The sequence below is a fragment of the Arvicanthis niloticus genome, chromosome 24 (assembly GCF_011762505.2).
Source record: "Arvicanthis niloticus isolate mArvNil1 chromosome 24, mArvNil1.pat.X, whole genome shotgun sequence".
Classification (NCBI taxonomy): Eukaryota; Metazoa; Chordata; class Mammalia; order Rodentia; family Muridae; genus Arvicanthis; species Arvicanthis niloticus.
This window is the reverse complement of record NC_133432.1, coordinates 14,147,345-14,171,074: the sequence shown is the minus strand read 5'-3', so window position 1 is coordinate 14,171,074 and position 23,730 is coordinate 14,147,345. Positions and strand designations below refer to the sequence as shown.

Sequence of the window (23,730 nt, the reverse complement as noted above, 5' to 3'; positions counted from 1 at the left end):
ACTGCTGAAATGGTGCAGCAGATGAAGGTTTTTGCCTACACACACACACACACACACACACACACACACACTGTGGCATGCAATGATACATGCATTAATAACACTATGGTTTTTTTTCCCCATGAGACTCGGGCAGAGACGCACGGGACAGAGCGGGATTCGAACATAGCACTAGTTTTTGAAAATAAGTTGCATTGCACTCAGTGTGTTGAAGAAAGCAGTGAAGACTATTATGCATGTGAGATCTGTGTCCCATTAAAAATGATTCGCTGTGGGCTGGCGTACAGTTCAACTGGAAGAGTGCTTGCCAAACATGCACAGAGTTCTTGGTTTGTCCCCAGACATGGTGGCAGACACCTATAATCCCATCACTTGGGAGATGTAGACAGGAAGATCATGACCTCAAGATCATCCTCATAGTAAGAACAAGACCTGCCTGGGACACACGAGACCCTGCCTAGGTTGACAACAAACCTAGCCAAGCACTGAGGCAGAGACAAGAGGATCTCTGGGGTTGAGACCAGACTGGTCTAAATAGTGAGTTCCAGGCCAACCAAGGCTACAACTTGAGTCCCTGTCTCTAAAATGAATAAATAAATAGATGACCAAACAATATAAACCAAGTTAAATGTGAGCCAGGCAAGTCTATAATCCCAAAGTTTGTGAGATGGAGGCGGAATGATTAAGAATTTGAAGTTGGCCTGGGTTGCACAGTGAGGTCCTAGCTCAAACAAACACAGACCACAGCACAAGAGTAATCTGAAACGGGCAGTGCTGTTTCAAATGAGAATGGCTTCCACAGGCTCATAGGTTTGAGTCCCTAAATGGTGGACTGTTTAGGGAGGTTAGGGAATGTGGTCTTGTTGGAGGAATTGTATATCACTGGGAGTGGGCTTTGCCCACCCCCAACTATGGATAAGATGTAAGCTCCCAGCTACTGCCAGAGTCATCACTGCCTGCCGCCAGCCAAGTCCCCCCATGATGATCATAGACTAACCCTCTGAAACTGTAAGCAAACCTCCAATTAAATGCTTTCTTCTACATATTGCCTTCGTCGTGGTGTCTCTTCACAGCAATAGAACAGTAACTAAGATACTGGTAACACACACACACACACACACGCACGCACACACTGCTCCTTTAATAAGGCAACATGAGGTATTTTACAAGCATATTTTTAAATTGTGTTAATGTATTTATTACTATATGTGTACATCTACCAGTGCATGATGTTCACGGAGAGGGTGGAATGCCACAGTACACATGTGGAGGTCAGAAGACAACTCTATGGGGTTGTGTCTCCCCTTCTGCCTTTATATTGATAGGTTCTAAAGCAGTGGTTCTCATCCTTGCTAATGCTACAACCCTTTAATGCAATTCCTCATGTTGTGGTGACCCTCAACCATAAAACTGTTTTATTACTACTTCATAACTATAATTTTACTAATGTTATGAATCGTAGTAAGTGTCTGATGTGCAAGATACCTGATATGTCATCTGTGAAAGGATTGTTTAATCTCCAAAGCAATGGAGAAGCACACATTGAGAACCACTGTTCTAAAGATTGACCCCAGGTCACTAGGTTTGTGTAATGCCATGGTTTGAATAAGAATGGCCTCCATAGGCTCATATATTTGAATGCTCAGTCACCAGGGAGTGGCACTATTTGAGAAGTATTAGGAAGTATGGCCTTGTTGGAAGATGTGTGGCCTTGTTAAAAGAGGAATGTCCCTAGGGGTGGGCTTGAGGTTCCAAAAGTCCAAGCCAGGATCCCAGTACACCGCCACCCCACTCCACATCTACAGTCCAGAGTGTAGTTCTCAACTACTTCTCCAGCACCATGCTCTGTGCCATAATGATAATGGACTACGCCTCTGAAATTGTTAGCAAGGTCTCAATTAAATGCTTTCCTTTATAAGAGTTGCTGTGGTCATGGTTTTTGCTCCACAGCAACAGGACACTGACTAAGACATGCAGCAAACACCCACTGAGCCATCTTGCAAACATATTTTAATAGTAATCCAGCTTTAATACACAGAACTCAAAGCAATGACCTAGGAAAAACCCTTTTTTGTTAATAGTAGGTGTTTTGAGACAGAATTTCATGTAACCCAGGCTAGCCTCAAACTTGCTTTGTAGTAGAAAGATGACTCTGAATTCTTGATCCTCCTGCTTGTATCTCTCAAGCTCTGGGATTAAGGATACCCTACTCAGTATTACTTAACGTCTTTGTTTTTTGTGTTTGCTTTTTGAGACAAGGTTTTTCTGGAACTCACTGTATAGACTAGATGGTCTAAAACTAGGAGATCCTCCTGCCTCTGGCTCCCAAGTGCTGCACCACCACTGCCTGGCAACTTCTTTATTTCATGGGATGGAAATAAGGTCCTGAAGTTAGTAGACTCTTCTGCCTCAGCCTCCCCACATGTTTGGGCCAACACACCTAGGTTACACATTTGTAATCTACTTTTAAGATTTCTCTATGTCCCTTATATCAAACTGTGATGTGATTCCAGAACCTGTCTCTGGATAGCAGTTAGGCCGTAGAGACGGCTGTTTTACATCCTCTCTGCCACTTAGCTTCGCTGCTACGTACTCCACTCCCACCTTTGGGGTTTTAGGAAACTCTGAAAAAGAGAAGCACTTTTAACTTGGCTATCTGAGACAAAAGTCTTAAATACAAATTTTCCCACAATGTACTTTCTCCTTAGCTGCTCAGAACCCAGTGTATAATATAATGCACTTGAAGAGTGAGTAATTCTAATGCACCAAGAACATCTTAACCTGGTACCTACAATACTGTCCTAGATGGCCACCTCCACCCAACATAGTTCTTGATGTTCTCCTTCATTGAGGTTGGGAGTTCCCAAAGGTCTAGAGTTAGATCTGAGACATGAGACTGCACAGAGGGGTGGGGGTGAGAAAATGCATTCTCAAGTTAACTCAGAAACCAAATGAGGGAAGCTCTGAGGTTCACTCTTTGCCTTTCGGGAGCTCAGCCAGAGGAATTCCTGGCTTTCGCTGATTACCTCTGTAGCTTGAAACATGTACACAAGATAGGGACAGGCATCAGGCCAAAAAGCTGGTTGGGAGGTCAGCTGTGGCAGTGGCAACAGCAAGCAGAGAGCCATGCCAGAGCAGGTGGTCCTTGCATGAAGCAGGCCAGTGCCAAGTAAGGCCAAAGCCACCATCAGGCAGCATGATTCCTGAAAATGTGATGCTTCACGGGCACTACTAAGTGGCAACGCTGGCTATAGCCCAGCCATGGTACAAGATGGTACTGGGATGACTAAGAGGACCAGCCACAGCAGTCTGCTCTAGGATGGCAACGGAAATAGTGCTCTCCCTATGCAACTGGAGGTCCTCCCTGCTCCAGACATGCCCCAGGAAGAGTGGCAGCAAAAGTAGAAAAAAAGAAGCAAGTTTCAGGGCACCAGAGCAATTCAAACCAAACCAACTGGCAATTGATTCAAAACAATAGTGGCTTTGTCAGGAGATTGCAACAGCCAACAAGAGCTGGTTGAAAAACCTGCCCTCCCCTCCTGATTTCTATCCTCTAGTCCCCGTGACTTTGAGACATCATGCTAAAAAAGAGGAAAACAAATTATGCACATAAACCAACATTAGCCAACCCACATGAGGAGGCCTCCAACTGCCCTCTGGAGATGACACATCAGCACAACTGACTATTATGCACTATCTCCTAACTCAGAAGCCCTTCTCAAGCTCCCAGGACACATAAAATCTGACTTGCAGATAAATTCTTCATCATCCAAGCCAAGAGGAAGCAAAGGGCCAAAACATTACGGTTTCCAATACGTTGCATACACTTGGGAGGGAAGCACATTCAAGACCTTGATGTGTGCTCTCAACTTGTGATGGTACTCTCCATCTCTATAAGGCCTTACAGATCTGCTTTGGGATTTGTTAAGACACAAAACAGAATTCCCTCTGGAGACTGAGGAAGAAAAGCAGACTACAGAGTTTCTCACACCACACCCTCTTCTGCTCACTGTGTCCCCACTTTACCAATGGGATTGTCAACCTCCTGGACTTCAAATACACCCAGAGCACCAAGGAGCCAGCAACGGGCACAGCAACAAAGATAAGCAAACAAACTTATCTAGGAAGACGCAGGTGGTCACACATGGCAGCCACACCTGCACCACTGCAATCTACAGGTAGCTGGGGGAGGCTGTGCATGGCACAGGTAAGTTTCACCTGCTCTCAGGTACTGTGCAAGGACAACATCAAGGACAATACTCAGCTGACTTAGAAGTGTGTTCTTTGCTGTTCTGAAGGCAGATTTTCCCATAGCACAGCTGTCCTTTTTCTTTTCCATGAGACAGGGTCTCACTATGTACTCCTGGCTGGCCTGGAGCTTGCTATGTAGACTAGGCTGCCCTGAACTCGCAGAGATCCACTTGCCTCTGCCTCTAGAGCTCTGGGATTAAAGGTGTGCTCTAATGATCTCTGTTAGGGCTTCCATTGGGAAAAGCATGGGTTTCAACAGTGGACACTGGGATGGAGCTCAGCGGTACAGTGTGCCCTGCATGTGTGACTGGGGTGGAGCTCAGCGGTACAGTGTGCCCTGCATGTGTGACTGGGGTGGAGCTCAGCGGTACAGTGTGCCCTGCATGTGTGACTGGGGTGGAGCTCAGCGGTACAGTGTGCCCTGCATGTGTGACTGGGGTGGAGCTCAGCGGTACAGTGTGCCCTGCATGTGTGACTGGGGTGGAGCTCAGCGGTACAGTGTGCCCTGCATGTGTGACTGGGGTGGAGCTCAGCAGTACAGTGTGCCCTGCATGTGTGACTGGGGTGGAGCTCAGCGGTACAGTGTGTGAAGCCGATTGACTCTTAGTGTTGCCAAGAAAAGAGCACTCACACCCAAAACTGAAGGGTAGCGGCAAACTGTTCAGTAAACAAGGGCCATTCTAAGTGAACATTTGCTAAGCCCTCATCAAGAAGTCAAAAACAACAATAGCAGGACACAGACACCTGAATTCTGACCCTTTCCCTGGGTCCCCACTTCAATATGGGGCAAGTCAAACAACTAATTAAAGTCTGCTCAAGAGGCCTTCTGCCCAGTATTCTGCCCGGAGCTGTTGGTAGAACTGTCAATACCACAGAAACTCCTTAAGCAGCTATAAGGATGGCTGCCAACGCTAGAGGCCAGTCAGCATCTCAAGCATCTACCTGACAGAGTGTTTAAATGGTGTTTCAGAGATCAGTCAGCTCTTCCTTCCCTGAATCAGTCAGTGAGCAGCCTGGAACTCTCCAGAACAAGTATCTACAGTAAGCCAACAGCACAGGTGAGCTACCTACTCGGTACCCACTGAGCAACCACACTCTTCATCAAACCCTTGCCCCTCCTCTCTGCCTCTAGATAATGAAAGACCAAGGGACAGCACTCATGGCCAAAGACATTGCTGCCAATGCCTCTGGGGTCTGTCAGCCTTCAGAGCACAATAGGGCACAATTGTCCCTGGGCCCTCTGCCAACTGCAGGGACATACATGAAAAATACGAGAAGCTTTCAAATAAGAAACAGAGGGCACAGAAGAAGCCCTATACAGCGGTGTAGCTGAAATCACTATTCACACACACACACAGCTGCCCTAATGAGGGTGGGGTGGGTGACAAGGAGAGTGCCTAATGTGGTGACAGAGGGCACTGCCAAAATGTTCTCAGAGTAAAGGGTCCCACCAGGATGAAGGGAGGCAGAGGACATTTCAGAGACTGGAGCCAACTCCAGCAGGGATTGATATAACAGGGCCCAGCTGAAAGAGGTGGCAAATGTCTGTAATTTGAGCACTAAGGAGATAGAGGCAGAAGGATCAAGACCATCCTTGGCTACATAATTCAAGGCCAGGCTGGGCTATATGATATCTTTTCTCCAAAAAAAAAAAAAAAAAAAAAAACAATAACAATAACAAAAAAAAACAAGACCAAACAAAACACCAGGGGCCCTGGAGCACTACATAAAAATATTCAAGGATCAACAGAGAGATTAAATAAATAATAACACATCCCACAATGAGATCCCACTGAAAATATTGCTGATGAGCAACTGGGGACTTGGAGAAGTATTCACAATCTGCTAAGAAGAAAAAGAGTGTGCACTCAGCATGCCAAAAACAATTTTAAAACAAGGTGTAGAAGGATAAACACTGGGGAGGTGAGAGATTATCCCTGAGTGTTCCAATTTTTAGTTTTAAAAATCTATGTCCATGGTTTCTAAATTTTCAATAGTAAAATAAAAATTCAGTTTAAAAGAAAAAGGGGGGCTTTTAAATGTGTATCTTTTCATTTTGTGTGTCACGTGCACTCATGCCCTCATTCACATGCCACAGTGCCTACAGAGGTCAGGGGACAACCCTGGGGTGCCAGTTTTCCCACCAGGAGGATCCCAGAAATCAAGCTCAGCTGTCGAGCCTGACAGCAAGAGTATTTACCCACTGCGACATCTATCTCTCTCTCTCTTTTTTTTTTTTTTTTTTTTTTTTTTTTGGTTTTTCGAGACAGGGTTTCTCTGTGTAGTCCTGGCTGTCCTGGAACTCACTCTGTAGACCAGGTTGGCCTCGAACTCAGAAATCCACCTGCCTCTGCCCCCCAAGTGCTGGGATTAAAGGTGTGTGCCACCACCACCTGGCCACTGTGCCATCTCTTAAAGTTAAAAAGTTACCCTAACATTACAAATTACGGTGGTTGGGTTGGTGGCTCACACCTATAATCTCAGTAGTGGATAGGCTGAGGCAGAAGGATTGCCAAGTTTTAAGACAGCCCTGGACTACACAGTGAGTTTCAGATCAGTATGAGCTACAATGTTAAGGCCCTGTGTCATTAAAAAATAAATTAAAAAATAAAAATAAAATACTACTGACACAGAGAAATAATGATGTGTTAAGTCTGGAAAGAGGCCTGAAAATGCAGGCAGATTCCAAAGTAAGTGTCTAAGCTGAGAAAAGCTCCCTGGCTTTTAGTGAACATGTCTCGGCAGAGAAGGCGCTCCATCTCTGATAAAAACAAATGCTATTCTAATCTTAGAAGCAGAAGTATGGCACTTATAGATCATAGAGCTAGTTGCCAACACTGTTATGAATTAGATCAAAGAGAGAGAGAAGAGGAAACAGTTGGAAAGCCTAAGAAACTTATTCAAGGTGGGCTGCAAAAGTGAATGTGCAGAGTCAGGTATATGCTGAGGGAGTCCTGAGGGGATATACCCGCTGCTATGAAAAGCATCCCACACATAAGTGCACAGACAGACGAACTCAGACACACACGTACAATGATAAAGCACATGGGCTGGGAACTAAGCAGGAGCTATCACAGCCTCATTTAAAAGTTACAGCTTTGTTTCAACCGTGACCAACCCAAGTCTGAGTTTTGACCACCTGACTCTAGTCAAAGATGAGTGATGAGCAATGAGGTGAGAGATAACATAAAGCTGAGATTAACCTAGAGTCCAAGAACTTGACAAAAGGGGTCAAGACCATGGCTTCACTACCTCCTATCGCAGTGCAATGTCTGAGGAGCATGATAGCCTTGGGTTTCATTAGACAGTTTTAGATTTATTATCAGATTATGGTCCTGTGACTTCAAACAGCGCAAGAAAATACATAAAACAGTAAGGACCCTACAGAACGGTCCTTGTGCAAAGCCAAATGGTGGCAAACAACACATTACATTTATCGTTTAGGTCAACACTCAGAAACCTTAAATCTAGCCTAGGTTCAGCCTAGATTCAACTCAGCCCCTCAAGTACTTAATAACTAAACTTAAGCCTTAAATTACAAACAGAATCAAAAGTTAAAAGTAGAGTCCTCATTAAATTCTATTTCTGGACATGGGAGGCTTGGAGTCCAATGACAGAGTTCCATCCTAAAAGGAGAAAAAACAATCTGGATTTATTCTTCTGACTTCTCAAATACGCCAATGTAACACGGAGCTCACATTCCCAGATGGCAAGGATCACCCGGAACTGAGTGGCAACTGCTCTCAGGCCAAGAGTCTAGTTTACAACAGTTCCCTTCTCATCACTGGGCCAAGTCTACCGAAGCTTAGATATTTTTCTAATAACTATTTCCCTGAAACTATGACTTCCAAAGGAGGACAAGAAAAAATAGCAGAGGACCTACTGGTCTTAGAGACGACCTGCTTTATATCCTGGTTCTTGTAGACATTTAAGTTTGTGACTTCTGACCCAGATAAACACTATTAAGAGGAGAAAGGTCGTAAAGGGATAACTTTACAGGCAGTAATTTGGCAAGCTCCTGTGCAAGATGTAGAAACCATTTCCCACGCCTCTGTTCTAAGGGAAGCCTCAGACAAGGTCAGTTCCCAACTATTCCTGCACTTACTGTGTACACTGAAAACAGAATCATAGAATTTCTAGTTACTGACATAGTGATAAACAGAGGGATGGCTTAGCAGTTAAAAATACTAGCAACAATTTCCAGAAGACCCGGGTTCAATTCCCAGTACCCATGTGGTGGCTAACAACCTCCTGTAACTCCTGTTCCAAGGGATCTAATGCTCTCTTCTGGCCTCCTCAAGCACCAGGTATACATATGGTGCATGGACATACATGCAGACAAACAAAATACCCATACATATAAAAACAATTTTTAAAATGTTATATCTATGAATGGATACTATTTAGCAACGTCAAAGGATAAACTATATGACACATCTACAATCCAGATGACCTTTAAAACATGTTAAGCCAGGTATGGGTGTATACCTTGTAACTTCAGCACTTGGTAGATGGGCACAGGATCAGTAGTTCAGGGTTATACTTGTGATACATACACTGTGCTACAGGATTGAGGCCAAGCTGGGCTACACAAGAGTATGTCAAAATTGAAAGAAAGAAAGAAAGAAAGAAAGAAAGAAAGAAAGAAAGAAAGAAAGAAAGAAAGAAAGAGAAAGAAGGATAGGGAAAGGGAGAAAGTATTATACTAAATCAAAGAAGCCAGACCCAGAAAGCCATGTATCATCTGATCACAAAGTTATGAAATTTCTAGAAAAGACAAACTACAGAGAAAGATGAACAGTGACCCGGAGCTGTGGTGGAGACTGGGATTCAATAGAAAGGGCCTTGGACCATCATACCAAAGCGGTGGGATCCCCTAAAAGTGGACTGTGAACTATGATACTGGTAAGAAAAATAATCCTTAAACTGTTAACACAGGCACACATTAGAGTCTGTAAATTATACCCCATAATGTTGCTTTAAAAAAAAAAAAAAAAAAAAACTTGTCTGACTACAGATGAAAGAGGTCTGAAAGGCAGAGATCTGCTTGATAAAGAACAAAAGAGACAATTTTAAACGTCCTGCTATGCTACTGGAAAACAGCAAGCTAATATAACAAATATAACCAGTGTGAGGGGCTGGTGTCACTAAGGGATACAGTGCTGTCTAGCATACACAAGGGTTCAGACTCCACTATCACATTGGAGCTGAGTATGGCGGGCGCTACTTGCCTGTAATGCCGGCACTGAGGAGATTATCTAAAAAGAAAACTGGCCTCTTACAGAACATTCCTCAACAGTGAGGCTGTGCCACCGAAACTCCTTACAGTTTGCTCTCTTGATTCAGAGTCCCCCAATCCTTTGTGTATACCAGTAACCGGACTCCTTATCACCTCTGAGTTAGTCTCTTCACTGTTACCCAAGCAGGATCTTCATGCTCATGTCTAAGGCTCAAAGGCTAAAGACAAGGAATCCTGTTTCTGGAATTATCTTTCCTATTTGAGGTTCCCCTCTGGAAATACCAATGTTGCCTCTTCTCCCTGGCCTCCTTACAAATTGTTCTGATGGTACAGTCTAACTCTAAATATATCAAGCACACTAAACTAAGGCTTCTTTAGAGAATTTGTAATCAAATGGTATCTGTCTGGAGCTAAATTATATGAATATAAGTATCATTTAGAGGGGGCTCGAGAGATGGCTCAGTGGTTAAGAGCACTGACTGCTCTTCCAGAGGTCCTGAGTTCAGGTCCCAGCAACTATATGGTGGCTCACAACCATCTGTAAGGAGATCTGATGCCCTCTTCTGGTGTGTCTGAAGACAGCTACAGTGTACTCACATATATAAAATAAGTAAATAATTCTTTAAAAAAAAAAAAAAAAAAAGCACAGCAGAGAGGATTATCATGAGTTTGAGAACAGCCTGGGCTGTGAGGTGAGACCCTGTTTCAAACAATATGGCCTAGGGAGAGAATACAACTATGAATATAAGTACACAGAGCTCAGAGAGACAAGCCAGAGCAGCATAGCTTAACGAACAAATACAAGTTCCTGGCCAGGGCAGGATTCAGGGTATGCGTGTGAGGCCCAGTACTCTGGTAAGCCCTGGCAATCCCTTCTCTGGGAAGCTGTTTCCACATATCCTAGGAGCCAAGGTCTACAACATACACCAGCTACACAGGGGATTGTTAGTCTTAGTTGCTCAGCCATCATCTGGAAAGTGAATTCTTTCCCTCCCTTCCATCATCCTATCCATCTCCCATGTCCAATTTGTTAGCAACTCCAAAAGCGCTTGGATCCATCCAATTCTCAATATCCCAGTGTGGGCATACTGGTCTGAGAATAAAATTCAACAGCTTTCAAGAGGAATGCTCACCAATCCTGAATGCAAATGCCTTTAATCCCAGGACTTGGGAGGCAGGCAGGCAGATCTCTGTGAGTTCAAGGCTAGCCTGGTCTATACAGTGTGTCCCAGGACAGTCAAGGCTATGTAAAGAGACCCTGTCCAAAAAAAAAAAAAAAAAACCAAAACAAAACAACAAAAAATATGCTCATTTCAACTCTGGCCTCTACAGACTAGTTTCCTTTTTCCTTAGGTAACTCCCAGTAGGCCAGCCATAACAAGCTGCCTGTGAGGTAAATCAGTATTCCTAATTCAGTGAGAATATCCTCATTTCCACTATGAGTCACAAGACCTTTTGCTTCTTCAAGTTCATCTTTTTCCATGGTCTCTGATCAACATCTAGTCTTGCTGGTGTTTCTAATGCCGAAACTGCCATGTTCACTCCATCTTGGGCCTCTTCTACTGTCCATGCCTGGCTTCTACTTCCCACTCAGGTTTCAGGTCAATTTGGAATGTCACCTCCTCAGAGAATTTCTCTGAACAGCTCAGAGCATCTGCCCACCTTTCCAAACCCCGTCTACCATCTCTTGTTTTATTTTATGTTCTCCATGGCACTCAAATACAAAATCCAATTTGCTTACTGACTCCTGCCAGAAAGGAAGGTTCATGATGGAGACAGATAACTAATTCATCTACTGTATTTCCAAAGCAGACAGGCCTCATGAATACATGTTGGGAAATGAGGACTTGATCTAGCAGCAGACAAACCAAGATTCTAGCTAGATTCCAGCTCTGTGGCTGGAGAGGTTCTACTCAGTGTGTGTGTGGGGGGGGGGGGGGGGCAGCCTTCCCTTGCCTCCGTCTCAAACATCTAATTTGGAGACTATAGGGTTAATTTAATAAGGCAACTAGTACAGAGCACTCATGGTGACAGGAAGCTCAGCAAGATCTGCATGGAAGCATGGGCCATGCAAACCCGAGGATGCAGACACTCCTGTAGCAGAACAAGAGAGAAGAAAAACAGGAGTGAGACTGTAAAGAAAAGCCACTTCTCAATGGAACAGTACAGAAGGTTCTCTCTCCTGCTGAGAATGAGGACCACCCGGCTCTAGCTCCAGTCTCCATAGCCCTCTGGTAGTCCAGGAGGTACTGGAATTGGTGTGGAATAACCAGCACCCTTCCTCAAGTTGGCATCAGAGAGTGCTTAAAGCTTGTGACCCAAACAGCTTGGCCTGAAGCAGTTGTGACACAAACCTTTGTGGCCTAGAATTCTAACCACAAAAAGGAGTTTCAACAGAAGACAGAAGATCACCACTGCTTGCCTGAGCTGTACATTTTATACCCACTATGTAACTGGATTCTGGAAAAAGATAAACTGACTCTTTCCTGGGCCATCATAGAAGTCCTTCAAAACAAGTCGAATTCTTTGGGGTGTGGTGGTTCATGCTAGTAATCCCAGTACTTGGGACATAAAAACACGAGTACTAGGAGTTCAAAGTCAGCCAGGGACAGTGGCCAATGCCTTTAGTCCCAGCACTGAGGGGAAAAAAGTGGGTGGATATCTCTGTGGGTTTGAGGCCAGCCTGGTCTACATAGTGAGTTCCAGGACACCGAGAGCTCCATAGTAAGACCCTGTCTCGAAAAAAACAAACAATAAAAAAGAGGTCAAAGTCAGAGGGCTGGTGAGATCCTCTTTGCTTAAGAGCATTTGTTCTTCCAGAAACCAGGTTTCCATTCCCAGCACCTACATGGCAACTCACAACTATTCATAACTACAGTTTCCAGGGATCTGAAAGAAGAAAAAATTTTAAAGTCTCTTAAAATATATTCTTTTTATAAGTTCAAGGTCAGGCTGGGGATGTTTCAGTGGGTGAAGTGCTTGCACTACAAGTGTTAGGAGCATCATAAAGCTGGGCACAACTGTCAGCATCTGTGATCCCAGCAATGATACAGCAAGGTAAGAGGCAGTGATGGAGAAGCCCCAGCAGCTTGAGAAGCAGACAGTCTAGCATGTGCAGTGGCAGGCAAGAGACCCTGTCCTAAACATGGTATAAGACAAGGACAAGAACCAACACCCAGTAGGGTTACTCTCTGCCCTCCACATGACCTGAGGGTACAAATATGTTCACATACACACACACATATGCATATTCATTCTCTCTCTCTCTCTCTCTCTCTCTCTCTCTCTCTCTCTCTCTCTCTCTCTGGATGTTTTCAACCTCTAAGACTTACTGCTGAATAAGCTCACCCTTTCTAGTTCTCTCTGAGCTCTGGCTGGCTGACTCAACTCAGCTGTTCTGGCTCAGACTCCTCTCCAAGCTGACCAGTTCAATTGGGCTTCTCTCTCGACCTCTGACTTTTTGCTTTGCTTGGCCTCAAACTAACTCTGGCAGTCTGTTCTAATCTTCTGGCTCCTTCTCATTTCTAGCTTGTTCTGTCTTTACCTGTGTCTACCTTGTTCTCTCTCGGCAACCTCTATCTATAGCTGTCTTGATAAAACTGCCTCCTCCTTTCTCTGAACACTCTTTTAAGTAGCTTCCCTTTCCTCTCTCCTCTCGTCAGAGTTGGGCATATCCTATTTTGTCAAATCTTTCTCTGGTTCATCCCTTTGTCTGCCAATCAATTTAGACATCACTCTTTCAAACATGGGTGCTTCTTTCTATAAACTAACTTTACCTTCACTGTTTGGGATTAAAGATACACACTAAGGGCTAAGTTACATCACACAACTAGAAACAGGGTTTTTCAGTAAAAACACAATGTCAGGCTTCACAGTGTGATCAAATATCCTCCAATATTCAAAGTAATTCTCAAACACTAGCTTGGACTACATGAGACCTTGTCTCAAAATCAAAACAAAACAAAAATATCAAACTGAAGCTATGCATGGTGGCTTACAATTTTAATCTTAGTTATCTAGAGAGCTGAAACAGGAGAATCACAAGTTCAGGCCAGCTGGGCAACTTAGTGAGGCTCTCTCTCAAAATAAAAGTTTAAAAAAAATGGAGATGTTGCTCAGGGGTACAGTACTTGCCATGAGTGCGTGAAGGCCTAGGATCAATGCCCAGGACCAAAACAAAAACATCAAACTGACTTTCTACAACACCCTATTACAGAAGTTATATCAGACAGAGAACAAAAACACAACACACCTGACAGGCATTTCCTTCGACAAGGGTTCTCCTATCACTAGAGCCCCCTAGACCAGGACCCAATAGATTCTTTAAAGACCCATAACTCAATACCATTCTCAAGTGGGCTACATGCTCTTCTGCGGAGGAAGAAGGCTTAAAGACATTCACAGCAGGCTCAGTGAATAAAAAAAGAAAGGTTAAGTGCTTAGAAACATTTTCTCAAGAAACTCAGGTCATGCTCAGTGCTGCACAACTGTAGTGTCTACACTTGAGAGACTAAGACGAGAGCATTGTGAGCTCAATGAAAAGTTGTTTGGTAAAAGAAGGGGAACGTGTTAAAAAGGTGGGCAGTGGGTAAGAGCATAAGAGCCCTTGCACAGCAGCATCCATATAAACGCTAGGCGTAGCTGAGCACACAGCCAGTGTGTTCAGTGAATCGGAGACGGGCAGATCACTACAGTTTCCGACCTGCAGCTTAGCTCCAAGTTCAGTGAGAAACCTTGTCTCAAGGGAGCAAGAGTGATTGATGGAGCAGGATGCCTGACATCCTTCCCTGGCCTCCTCACACCCACACATACACATGTACGCATACTTACACATTTGAAAATAGAAAAAGTGCCAAATGCTAAGCATGGCGGTGCACACCTCTGATCCAGCACCGAGGAGCAGAGGCAGGACTTTTGAAACCAACCTGGATTACTTTCCTATTAGTGCTATAATTTAGTAACATAAATTTATTATTTCATAATTTTCAAGGTCACATACCAAATTTAGGTTTCTCAGAGCTAAAACCAAGATAGATCACGGGCCTGCATTCCTTCTAGAATGTGAGGAAAGATGCTGCTTCCTTGTCTCTATTCTCTTAAAGCTACCCACATTCCTTAGCTCACAGTCTCTTCCCTACTCTTCAAAGTGAGCTGCATCAGGATTAGTCTTTTTCCTAGAGTGTTCACTTGGTCCTCTCTTCTACTTGTTAAGGACCCTTGTAATAACACCGGGCCCACTCAGATAATCCAGGATAATCTTAGCTGATCAGCAAACTTAATTCCATCTGCAGCCTTAAATCCACTTGTGTAACATATTCACAAGATCCAGGGACTGGGACATAACCATCTTTTTCTTGTTGTTACATTGTGTGTGCAGTAAAAATTTTGGTTTCTTTAAAAACCCAGTTATGCTGTGGGAATATTTTTTATTTTAATCCCAGGGCTGGGATATGGGGCTGCTTCAGGCTGCTTAAGACTGTCCACAGAAGCTAACTGTGATTTGTCTCGTGCTCTGGCAGGAGCATGATTCTGCCTGCTGAAGATACTTTTTGTTAAGAATTCTGGGGACTCTTGAGAGAATATAAAAATGCCAGAGCCCTGAGAGGCTACAGTGGCTGCTGCTCCCCCTGCTGCTGTCATTGTTCTTGCTGCCTTTGCTATTCACTGGATTGCTTGTTGGAGATATCCTGACAACAAAGACTAAACTTGCTTCAAGGAACTTGATGCTCTAATCAAGGAAGCAGTCTAATGAGACTGACATCTCCTTTCCCTTCTAACCTTCTTTCCTTCCTACCTAGCACTGGGGGGTTGGAAGGGACTGGGATGCAGAAAGGTTGCAGGTATAAGAACCCAATAAAGTAGCCAAAAAGAATGGCTACTCAAGCATGCATGTGTTGCATATAGGTGGGCACGTGCAGGTTCGTGCGTGGGGTGGCAGGAGTTCCTCATATGGAGGTCAGAGAACAAATACCAATCCACTGAAAGAAAGATAAACAGGACTCAACAAAGGCAAGTTTATAAAGTTAGTTCAAGGGGCTGGAGAGATGGCTCAGCAGTTAAGAGCACTGTCTGCTCTTCCAGAGGTCCCCCAGCAACCACACAGTGGCTCACAACCATCTATAATGGAATCTGATGCCCTCTTCTGGTACGCAGGTGTGCATGCAGACAGAACACTCATACATAAAATAAATAAATAAAATTTAAAAAATAAAAATAAAGTCGGTTCTAGATTCTGGAGAGTCCCTTCTCAATTCAGCATACATTTTTAAATCACATAGCCTATCTTAAAGATACTACTAGGCTCCACAGGAAAAGCAAAGGTGAAGACAGCAGATAAATCATGACTACATAACTGCCATAGACAAGGCTAAATCAAACAAGAGTACTGGCTTTCCAAAGGATGAGGCTCAATCACCTGGGGAAGGCTCAGACTGAAGGAGGCACAGGATTTAGCCAGTGGGGATAAGTAGCCCAAGACACTCACCTTCCCACTTGTGCTGCCCTTCTGCCTTACAGCAGTAGAGGAACTGGTACCTTCATTTCCTACACCAAGGGATTCTAGGCTTTCGTGAGCAGATGAGTCGAGGGATTTTTCAGCTTTTCTTGGTGTAGCTCAGCAGTAAGGTAATTATCTAAAATGCTTAAGACCCTGGGAATCAGGACTGGCAGGGTGGTTCAATGGATAAAGGTGCTTGCTGCCAAGCCTGAGGAGCTGAGTTCAATCCCCAGGATCCACATGGTGAAAGGGCAGGACCGACTCCTACAAGCTGTCCTCTGACCTCTGTAAACACAGTACAAACAGAGCAGGGGTAGACACATCCCTGGAGCTCACTGGCCAGTCAATCTACCAGTCAATGATCTCTGAGTTCAGCAAGAAACTCTCTCTCAGAGAGATGGCTCAGTGGTTAAGAGCACTGACTGCTCTTCCAGAGGTCCTGAGTTCACGTGCCAGCAACCACATGGCGGGTCATAACCACCTATAATGAAATCTGGTGCCCTCTTCTGGTGTGCAGGCATACATCCATGTAGAATATTGTATACTAAATAAATCTTTAAAAAAAAAGAAAGAAAGATGAATCTGATGTCAGTAAAACATACACACACACACATTGGTTATGGACATGGACAGAGAGACACATGGAGACAGACGGGGACACACACACACACACACACAATCTGGTGTGGACACGTCTCCCAATACTACCTTTAAATCAGACTCAGGTTATTATCACGGCTCTTACCATCTCTCCTGTAACTAACCATGCCTGTTTCCTCATCCCTGGTTTCTGAGTTATTTGAGATTACTGTCTCTATAGCCAATGCCAGTGCACACTCTGTAATAGTAGGCAGACTGTCCAATGATTAAAGACTATGAGAAAGAAAAAGAAAAAACAATTAGTGACGTGGGAGCAGAATTGTAAAACTAAGTCATCTCTACACATGCTTGCATTACCATGCCTATCTTAAGAGGGTTCCTCTAGTGGGACCTGTAGCTCAGTTAGCAGAGCACTTGTACCTACATCCCAGGCACAAAGCCCTGAGTTTGATCCCCAGAAACACATTTAAAAAAAAAAAAAAAAAAAAAAAAAAAACAGATATGGAGCACAAACCTGTGGTCTCAGTATTCGGAGGTAGAGGCAGAAGGATTAGAAATTAAAGATTGGGGTTAAAGAGATGGCTAGGGAGATACAGCATTTGGTGTGCAGGTGTATGGACCTGAGTGAGCTCCCGGGACCCATGTAAAACAAAGTATTCTGTAATAAACCCAGTGTTCCTACAGTGGCATCCAGAAACTACCCAGCAGCTCAAAGGCCAGCAAGCCTGATGTGCTCACTGGCAAACAAGAGACCCTGTCCTATAAGGCAGAAGGGTGGGCATCAGACGTCGTCCTCTGACTTCCATATACACACTATGGCACAAGGACACTGGTAGCCACATACACCAACATGTTACATATATACAAACACACCATATATACACACATACATACATACATGAAAAATAAAAAAAGAAATGATAGTCCTCTTTCTTCCTCAGCTATAAGAGTATAAGGCCAACCTGGTATACATGACACCTTGCCTCAAAGAGGAAAAAAAAACATTTCTCAACTGAACACTTAAAATCTGTAGGACACAGTGGGCTCGGTGTTTAGTCCTTGCTATTCCTTAAGTCTGGCATAGCTTTCCACCCTGGGCCATGAACAACAGCTACCACATAAGAATACACATGTGGGATCTACAGACTGAAAACATATCTAAAGTTCCTAGTTTAAACATCTCAAGGGCTGGCAAGATAGCTGAGGGTTAAAAATGGTACTTGCCATCAACCATGACAATGTGATAGAGAGGGCACATCTCTTGAGAGGTTATTATCTATCTACACACACACACACACACACACACTAAATAAATAAATAAATAAATAAATAAATAAATAAATGTTTAAAAGAAAAATGTTGGGATTGGAGAGTTGGCTTAGTGGTTAAGAGTATTTGTTCTTGAGAAGGACCTGGGTTCAATTCCTAGCACCCACATGGAAGCTTGCCACTTCCTCCGGCACTGGGCATCCATGTGGTACACAGAGATATATGCAGACAAAGCACTCAGATGACTAAAATAAAATCTAAAAAAAAGAGAGAGAGAAAGAAAAAAGAGAAATGTCTCTTCAAATACCACTTAGAGAGCCACTTGCCAAAAAATTACTTCTTGTGCCTGAAATTTAAAAAGACCATTTCGGTCGGGCGGTGGTGGCGCACGCCTTTAATCCCAGCACTTGGGAGGCAGAGGCAGGTGGATTTCTGAGTTCGAGGCCAGCCTGGTCTACAGAGTGAGTTCCAGGACAGACAGGACTATACAGAGAAACCCTGTCTCGAAAAACAAAACAAAACAAAAATTAAAAAGACCATTTCTAGGTCCAGCAAAATGGCTTTGCAGATAAAGACTCCCAAGCCTGACAATCTAAATTTGATTTCTGGTATCTACCCAGTAAAATGAGAAAATGTACAAGTTGTCCTCATATCTCAATGTACACTCACACAAAATAAATAAATGTAATAATTTTTTTTCAAAAGACCACTTGCTACCCTCTGATATATACCACAAGAAGTTAACAACAAGAGAAGTGAAACTAAAACCAACCACAAAAGCTACGGTACTACATGAGTCCAGAATCTATATGGGGATTGGGGGGTGTACATGCATGACATTCCTTAAAATGTTAAAAGGGCAAGAACCATGAACTATGTTCTAAAGTGCACAGCTCCACTACAGAGGCCTTGAACTGAGCCAGCCAAATCAAGAATGCTTCTATGTAGCATTTGTCAGGCAGGCATTTGAAAGCATCAGTGAGAGCTTCCCATTAGACACACTGTTTCCTTCAGTTTACAGATGAGAAACTACAGTCTTGATAGATGCTTGCTTTGTGTTGTTTGTTTGTAGACAGCGTTACCCTGGACAGCCCAGGCTAGCCTTGAACTCATGAAATTCCTACCTTAGCCTTCCATGTGTTGTGATTTCAGGTATGAACCACCAGCCTAGCTTAACCATCAGATGACTGGGGAGAGAGTTAAAATTTTATGTTGTCCACCCTTTGCACTCAACTTTATAAACCTCCTTTTGCCTGTAATTTAGCCTGTAATGTGCCAGGTCTAAGCCAGTCACAGACATTATCACAGTTAATCTGAATTTCCACCCCACAGGGAAGTTTTATCCACTTCATTCTAGAGTCATGACAGGATGGCTTAGGAAAGGGACGTCAGGCTGCTCTCCCCTGTTACCTGTCACACAAGTTTGCCTTGAAAAGAATTTCTTTTCCTCCAGGGTGTCCCAGAAATTGAGCACATGTTTTTTAAACCAAATCAAGATGCTTCCCCGAAGGCTACTTAGCAGAGTGGGAAGGACATGGGTTTTTTAGAAAGCCAGCAATGGGGAAACTGGAATTCCAACAGACATATTCACAGTCCCTAGTGCCCCCAAAACCTACTACTTTGCCAGAATCTGATTTGATGATCCAGCCACCTCTAAAATTCCAGTACTACAGAGGCTGAAGCAGGGTTTTCAGTGAGTTTCAGGGCAGCCTGACCTACAAAATAAAATCCATCTCCAAAAAGGAAAAAGAAAGTCTTTACTTGACTTGTGATTCCTAGGCCATCTCTCAGGATCGGGTGATAAATAACCACAACTTCCCCTATTCTTGGTTCCTCCCCAAAAAAACTCTTGAGCCTCATCTGGAAACAGCTGGAAGGCAGCAGTTAACAGGAAACCAAAGCAAAACAAAACAAAACAAAAAAAAAAAAAAAAAAAAAAAAAAAAAAGCACAGAGTGTACCAGGGAGTTAGGCCCGAGAACCAAGAGCCCATGGAACAGACTGGAAGCTGTAGGAAGAACCTAGACCAAAAACAGTCACACAGAAGACCCAGCTGGCCTTCCTCCCAGGCCCAGCAGGAGACACCTGGAAAAGAAGTAAAGGTTCTGACTCCATGCAAGGGCAAGCTAAAGCGGCTTCTGAACCAGGTCTGCTTTCCTCCCCAACTTGGAGTTTTCTTCTCTGAAAGCAGCTGGTGGTCATGACACCAGAAGCCCAACTTTCTCTAGCTTCTCAGTTAATCTGTACCAAATGTCCACACTGCCGATTAAACCCAGCGAAGGCCACAAAGAGCATCTTCATAGGAAGTTACTACCAGATGTTCATCCAGGAACCTTTTGCTGGTAAACCTAGGGCAGTACCAGACTAGACACGAGGAATGGAAATAAAAGCAAGTGACCCCATGGGGCTGGAAACACCAAAGAGCAAGTAAGCTTCTTGTACCAAACTAGTGATACATTTTGCAATGTAAGAAAATGAACCCAGAAAAGGTCCAGTGCCAAAACGCTGGGATTATTCAGTTGGTGTTATTTAATTATCCTTTATGTTATCCAAATAGAACACAAAGGGAGACTGGCTTATTTTTCCTTTAGCAGAGCTTACTAACTGAGACTTCTCTAGCCCGAGACTCCAATGGCTCAAGCAGCTTTCTCTCCCTATACATGCAGAAGTTTATATTAAATTAAAAAAAAAAAAAGAGGATTAAGTTCTCTTAATAAAAACACATTCCTGTCCTTTAGCTCTGATTTTGACTGAAAAGCATTTCTCAGAGACTAGTTTGTGCTGTAATCTAAATGAGTCTGAGTCCAACATAAGTGCTCAAAGTTAGAAACTGAGAAGGTGCTGCACGGCACTGTTCACTGCACGGCTTCACTGTCACCTGTTTGTTCAAAAACAGAGTATCTTCCCAGGCTCAGGGCCAGCTCAACCTGGCAAGATCTAAGAATGAGTGCAGAGACTGACCAGTGTGCCACATAAAGGTGACAGAAGGAGGAGCTATGCTGCAGGGATAAGCCATCAAGGAAACCTTCACAAGAGGAAATGGGAGTGAGGTGAGGGTGCATTTCAGAAACAGAACAAAGAAATAAGTTGACTAATCACTTATTCCAGAGAGGGAAAATGCCATCCAGAGCCAACTATCTAGTATTTTAACTTCAGGCAATTGAGTAATGCTTTTAATTTGGATTACTGGGGCTTATTATCCACCTCCCTGAGAGAGAGATTCGGGTTGGGGGGGGGGGGCGGTTTGCTTGAAACCATGAATATAAGACCAGCCTCCTGGATAACAGCATGACCAGTCTCAAAAAAAAAAAAAAAAAAAAAAAAACCATAAAGTGTAATACTTATGAATGAAAGTGGCATGCTAAAACCTACTATTTTGCAGGCTAATTTTCAAAACTAATGAAAAGCAAAACCAAAACAGGGCTGGCCATGGCAGCACCTGGAATCCCAACCCTTGAGAAGGTAAAGCAGGAGGATTACTGCAAAGTTGAGGGAGGTCAGTCTAAGTTATACAGTGAGTTCCTGGGCACATAGGTATCAAGATAACACAAAAAGAACTAGGAATATTCCTACTCTTCTTTCCATGGACACTGGAGTCACCTGGGAAACTTTTTCTATGCTGCCAGCTGTGCAGGACTCACAAAGCCAAAACTAGTTACTAAAGCAAAAAGCCCAGTCAGCAAGGTTCCTGCTTGAAGCTACTACCCAGCTGGACTATTCTAACCACTATCAGTTCAGAGAAGGTCTCTGGCCGAGGCAGAAAACCTGACTAAAATGCATGCCTAGCAGACACACTGGGGAAAAGAGGTAGAAAGAAAGGTTAACACCCATCCCCCACACACACCCGGAAAGCCATCTCTGAGACTTTGAAAAGAGGTCTCTGTCCAAAGCTGAATCCCCATTTCAGGACAGTGTCTGGAATGTCAGCCCTCCAAGCTGACAGCTCACCCATACATTTTTAGGGACAGCTAGAAAACTCGCTAGCCAGACCTGGGCATGAGAGGCATATGTTTGTGATCACAGAACTTGGGAAATGGAGCCAGAGCAGTCAGGAGGAGTTCAAGGCCAACCAGCATCTGCTACAAAAGCAAGTTTGAGAGAAACCTGGGCAACGTTAAGACCCTGGCTCAAAAAAAAACCCAAACAGACAAAACAAAACAAAAACAAATTCCAATTTCCCAGGAAAACAAACTCCACAAGTCGTCCTATGTGCATCAAGGGGTCCTGCCTCAGAACTTCCCTGTAAAATGAGATGTAAGAGAACCCAGGCTCCAGATGCATGGACAATCAGAAAATGTAACTAACATTTAAGGAGAGCTTAATAAACACTCCACCTATTTCAATCCTTCCCTGGAGCAGCCCCCTGGAGGTCAACACTACTGTCACCGCCCCCCCTTTATAGACAAGGAAACAGACTCCAAGGTGTTACACAATAATTAAGATAGTACAGCCAGCGCCCTAGCCACCCTGGACAGGTGATCTTAACCGTTGGGTGTTGCTGGAAATACACAAAGCAGCAGAGAGAAGAGGTACACAGAGCCAAAAAGAAAAAAAAAAAAACACCAACAACAACACGAAGCCTGGTAGTTACACCTAACTCTTGTCCAAAACCAGAGACCACGGGCACTGGAGAAGGGGAGGGCCTGGATGGGGAACACGAAGCCGGAAGAACCCAGGAACGGCTGACAGGGCTACAGGCCGGAACCCTGGCGCCTCTCTCCACGGTGGAGACCCCAGACTCACAAATCCTCCTAGAAGCAACCCCCAAAGGGACAGCGTGAAGCCACAGGGCCAAGCTGGTTTTTGTTAAAGAGAGACTGTAGTGAAGATGGAGCTCGGCCAGGTCCGGGAGTGGGATGGGGGCGTCACCGGGTCCCTACCTGTAGGCCAGGGTCATGCACTCGAAGAGCTTGGTGAGCGAAGCATCGATGGACAAGTGGCAGGAGCTGGTCTTGCCGAAGCTATAGGTCTGGCATGTCTGCTTGTTGACCGTGTCGAAATCATAGCCCTTCTTGGGCGGGTGCTCGCGGTGCGGAGAGGACACCATGAAGTGGCCGCTGTGGATGATCTGCTGTCGGCGAGGAGGTTCCTCGCGGCCCGGCCCGGCCCGAGGCGGCAGCGGCGCGGCGCTCGCGTGGGCCAGGGCTGAAGTGGCCACACCGGAGGGGGGCGGCGGAGACGGCTCGTCTGTGTCCGAGTCGTCGTCGTCCTCGGGCACCTGAGGCTTGAGCAGCACCGAGCGGCCCCGACTACGGGGCCGACGCGGCGAACACATGAAAACGTCGGCAGCCATGAGGAGAACCTGGTCCGGGGCATCCCCCGGGAGCCGGGACGACGTAGAGCAGAGAAGCACAGGGAACCAAGGGGCCGCCGGCCGGGCCCGGCCCTCGCGCAGACTGCCCGGGAACGCGCGGCCTGAGGGGGAGGGCGCCGGCCTCTTCGTGATGTCACAGCTCGTCTCAGCCAATCGGATGCCCGCCTCTACCTCTTAAAGGCGCAGGGGAACCTTTCCTTCACTGGGGCGGACAAAAAAAAAAAAAAAAAAAAAAAAATCCGGAGGCCACGCCTCCATGCCCGGCCCCTGGCTGTCCTCTTTCCCCTCCGGCTGGCCGGGGAGCTGAGGGAACAAGAAAACCAGGCCGCGCCTCTCAGAAAGCCTAGACTCTGGGCGGCATTGGCTGTCTGTTCAACTAGTGTGGCTCCAGCCCCTGCCCCGCCTCCGCCACGCCCGGAGCTTGGGAATAGCCCTGAGGCCTCACTGCGGGCAAGGAGGGCACGGAGGGCACTCCACGTGGTGGGTAGGGGTGGGGCTCCTTCCCCCCTCGGGCTAGCTTTCTCCCTCCATACCCGGAACTGAGTCTTCAAAAGCCTTCCTG

General features: G+C 44.9%; 1 protein-coding gene across 1 annotated transcript in view; it reads right to left on the bottom strand.

Moving 5' to 3' along the window:
* Mlxip (MLX interacting protein) overlaps positions 1 to 23,277 on the bottom strand; it is a 54,917-nt gene extending 31,640 nt beyond the window's left edge. The window contains exon 1 of the mRNA XM_076922821.1: positions 22,735 to 23,277. Coding sequence (XP_076778936.1) covers positions 22,735 to 23,147 — 413 coding nt within the window. The 5' untranslated portion in view covers positions 23,148 to 23,277. The remainder of the gene's footprint in view (positions 1 to 22,734) is intronic.
* Positions 23,278 to 23,730: the final 453 nt, after the last annotated feature.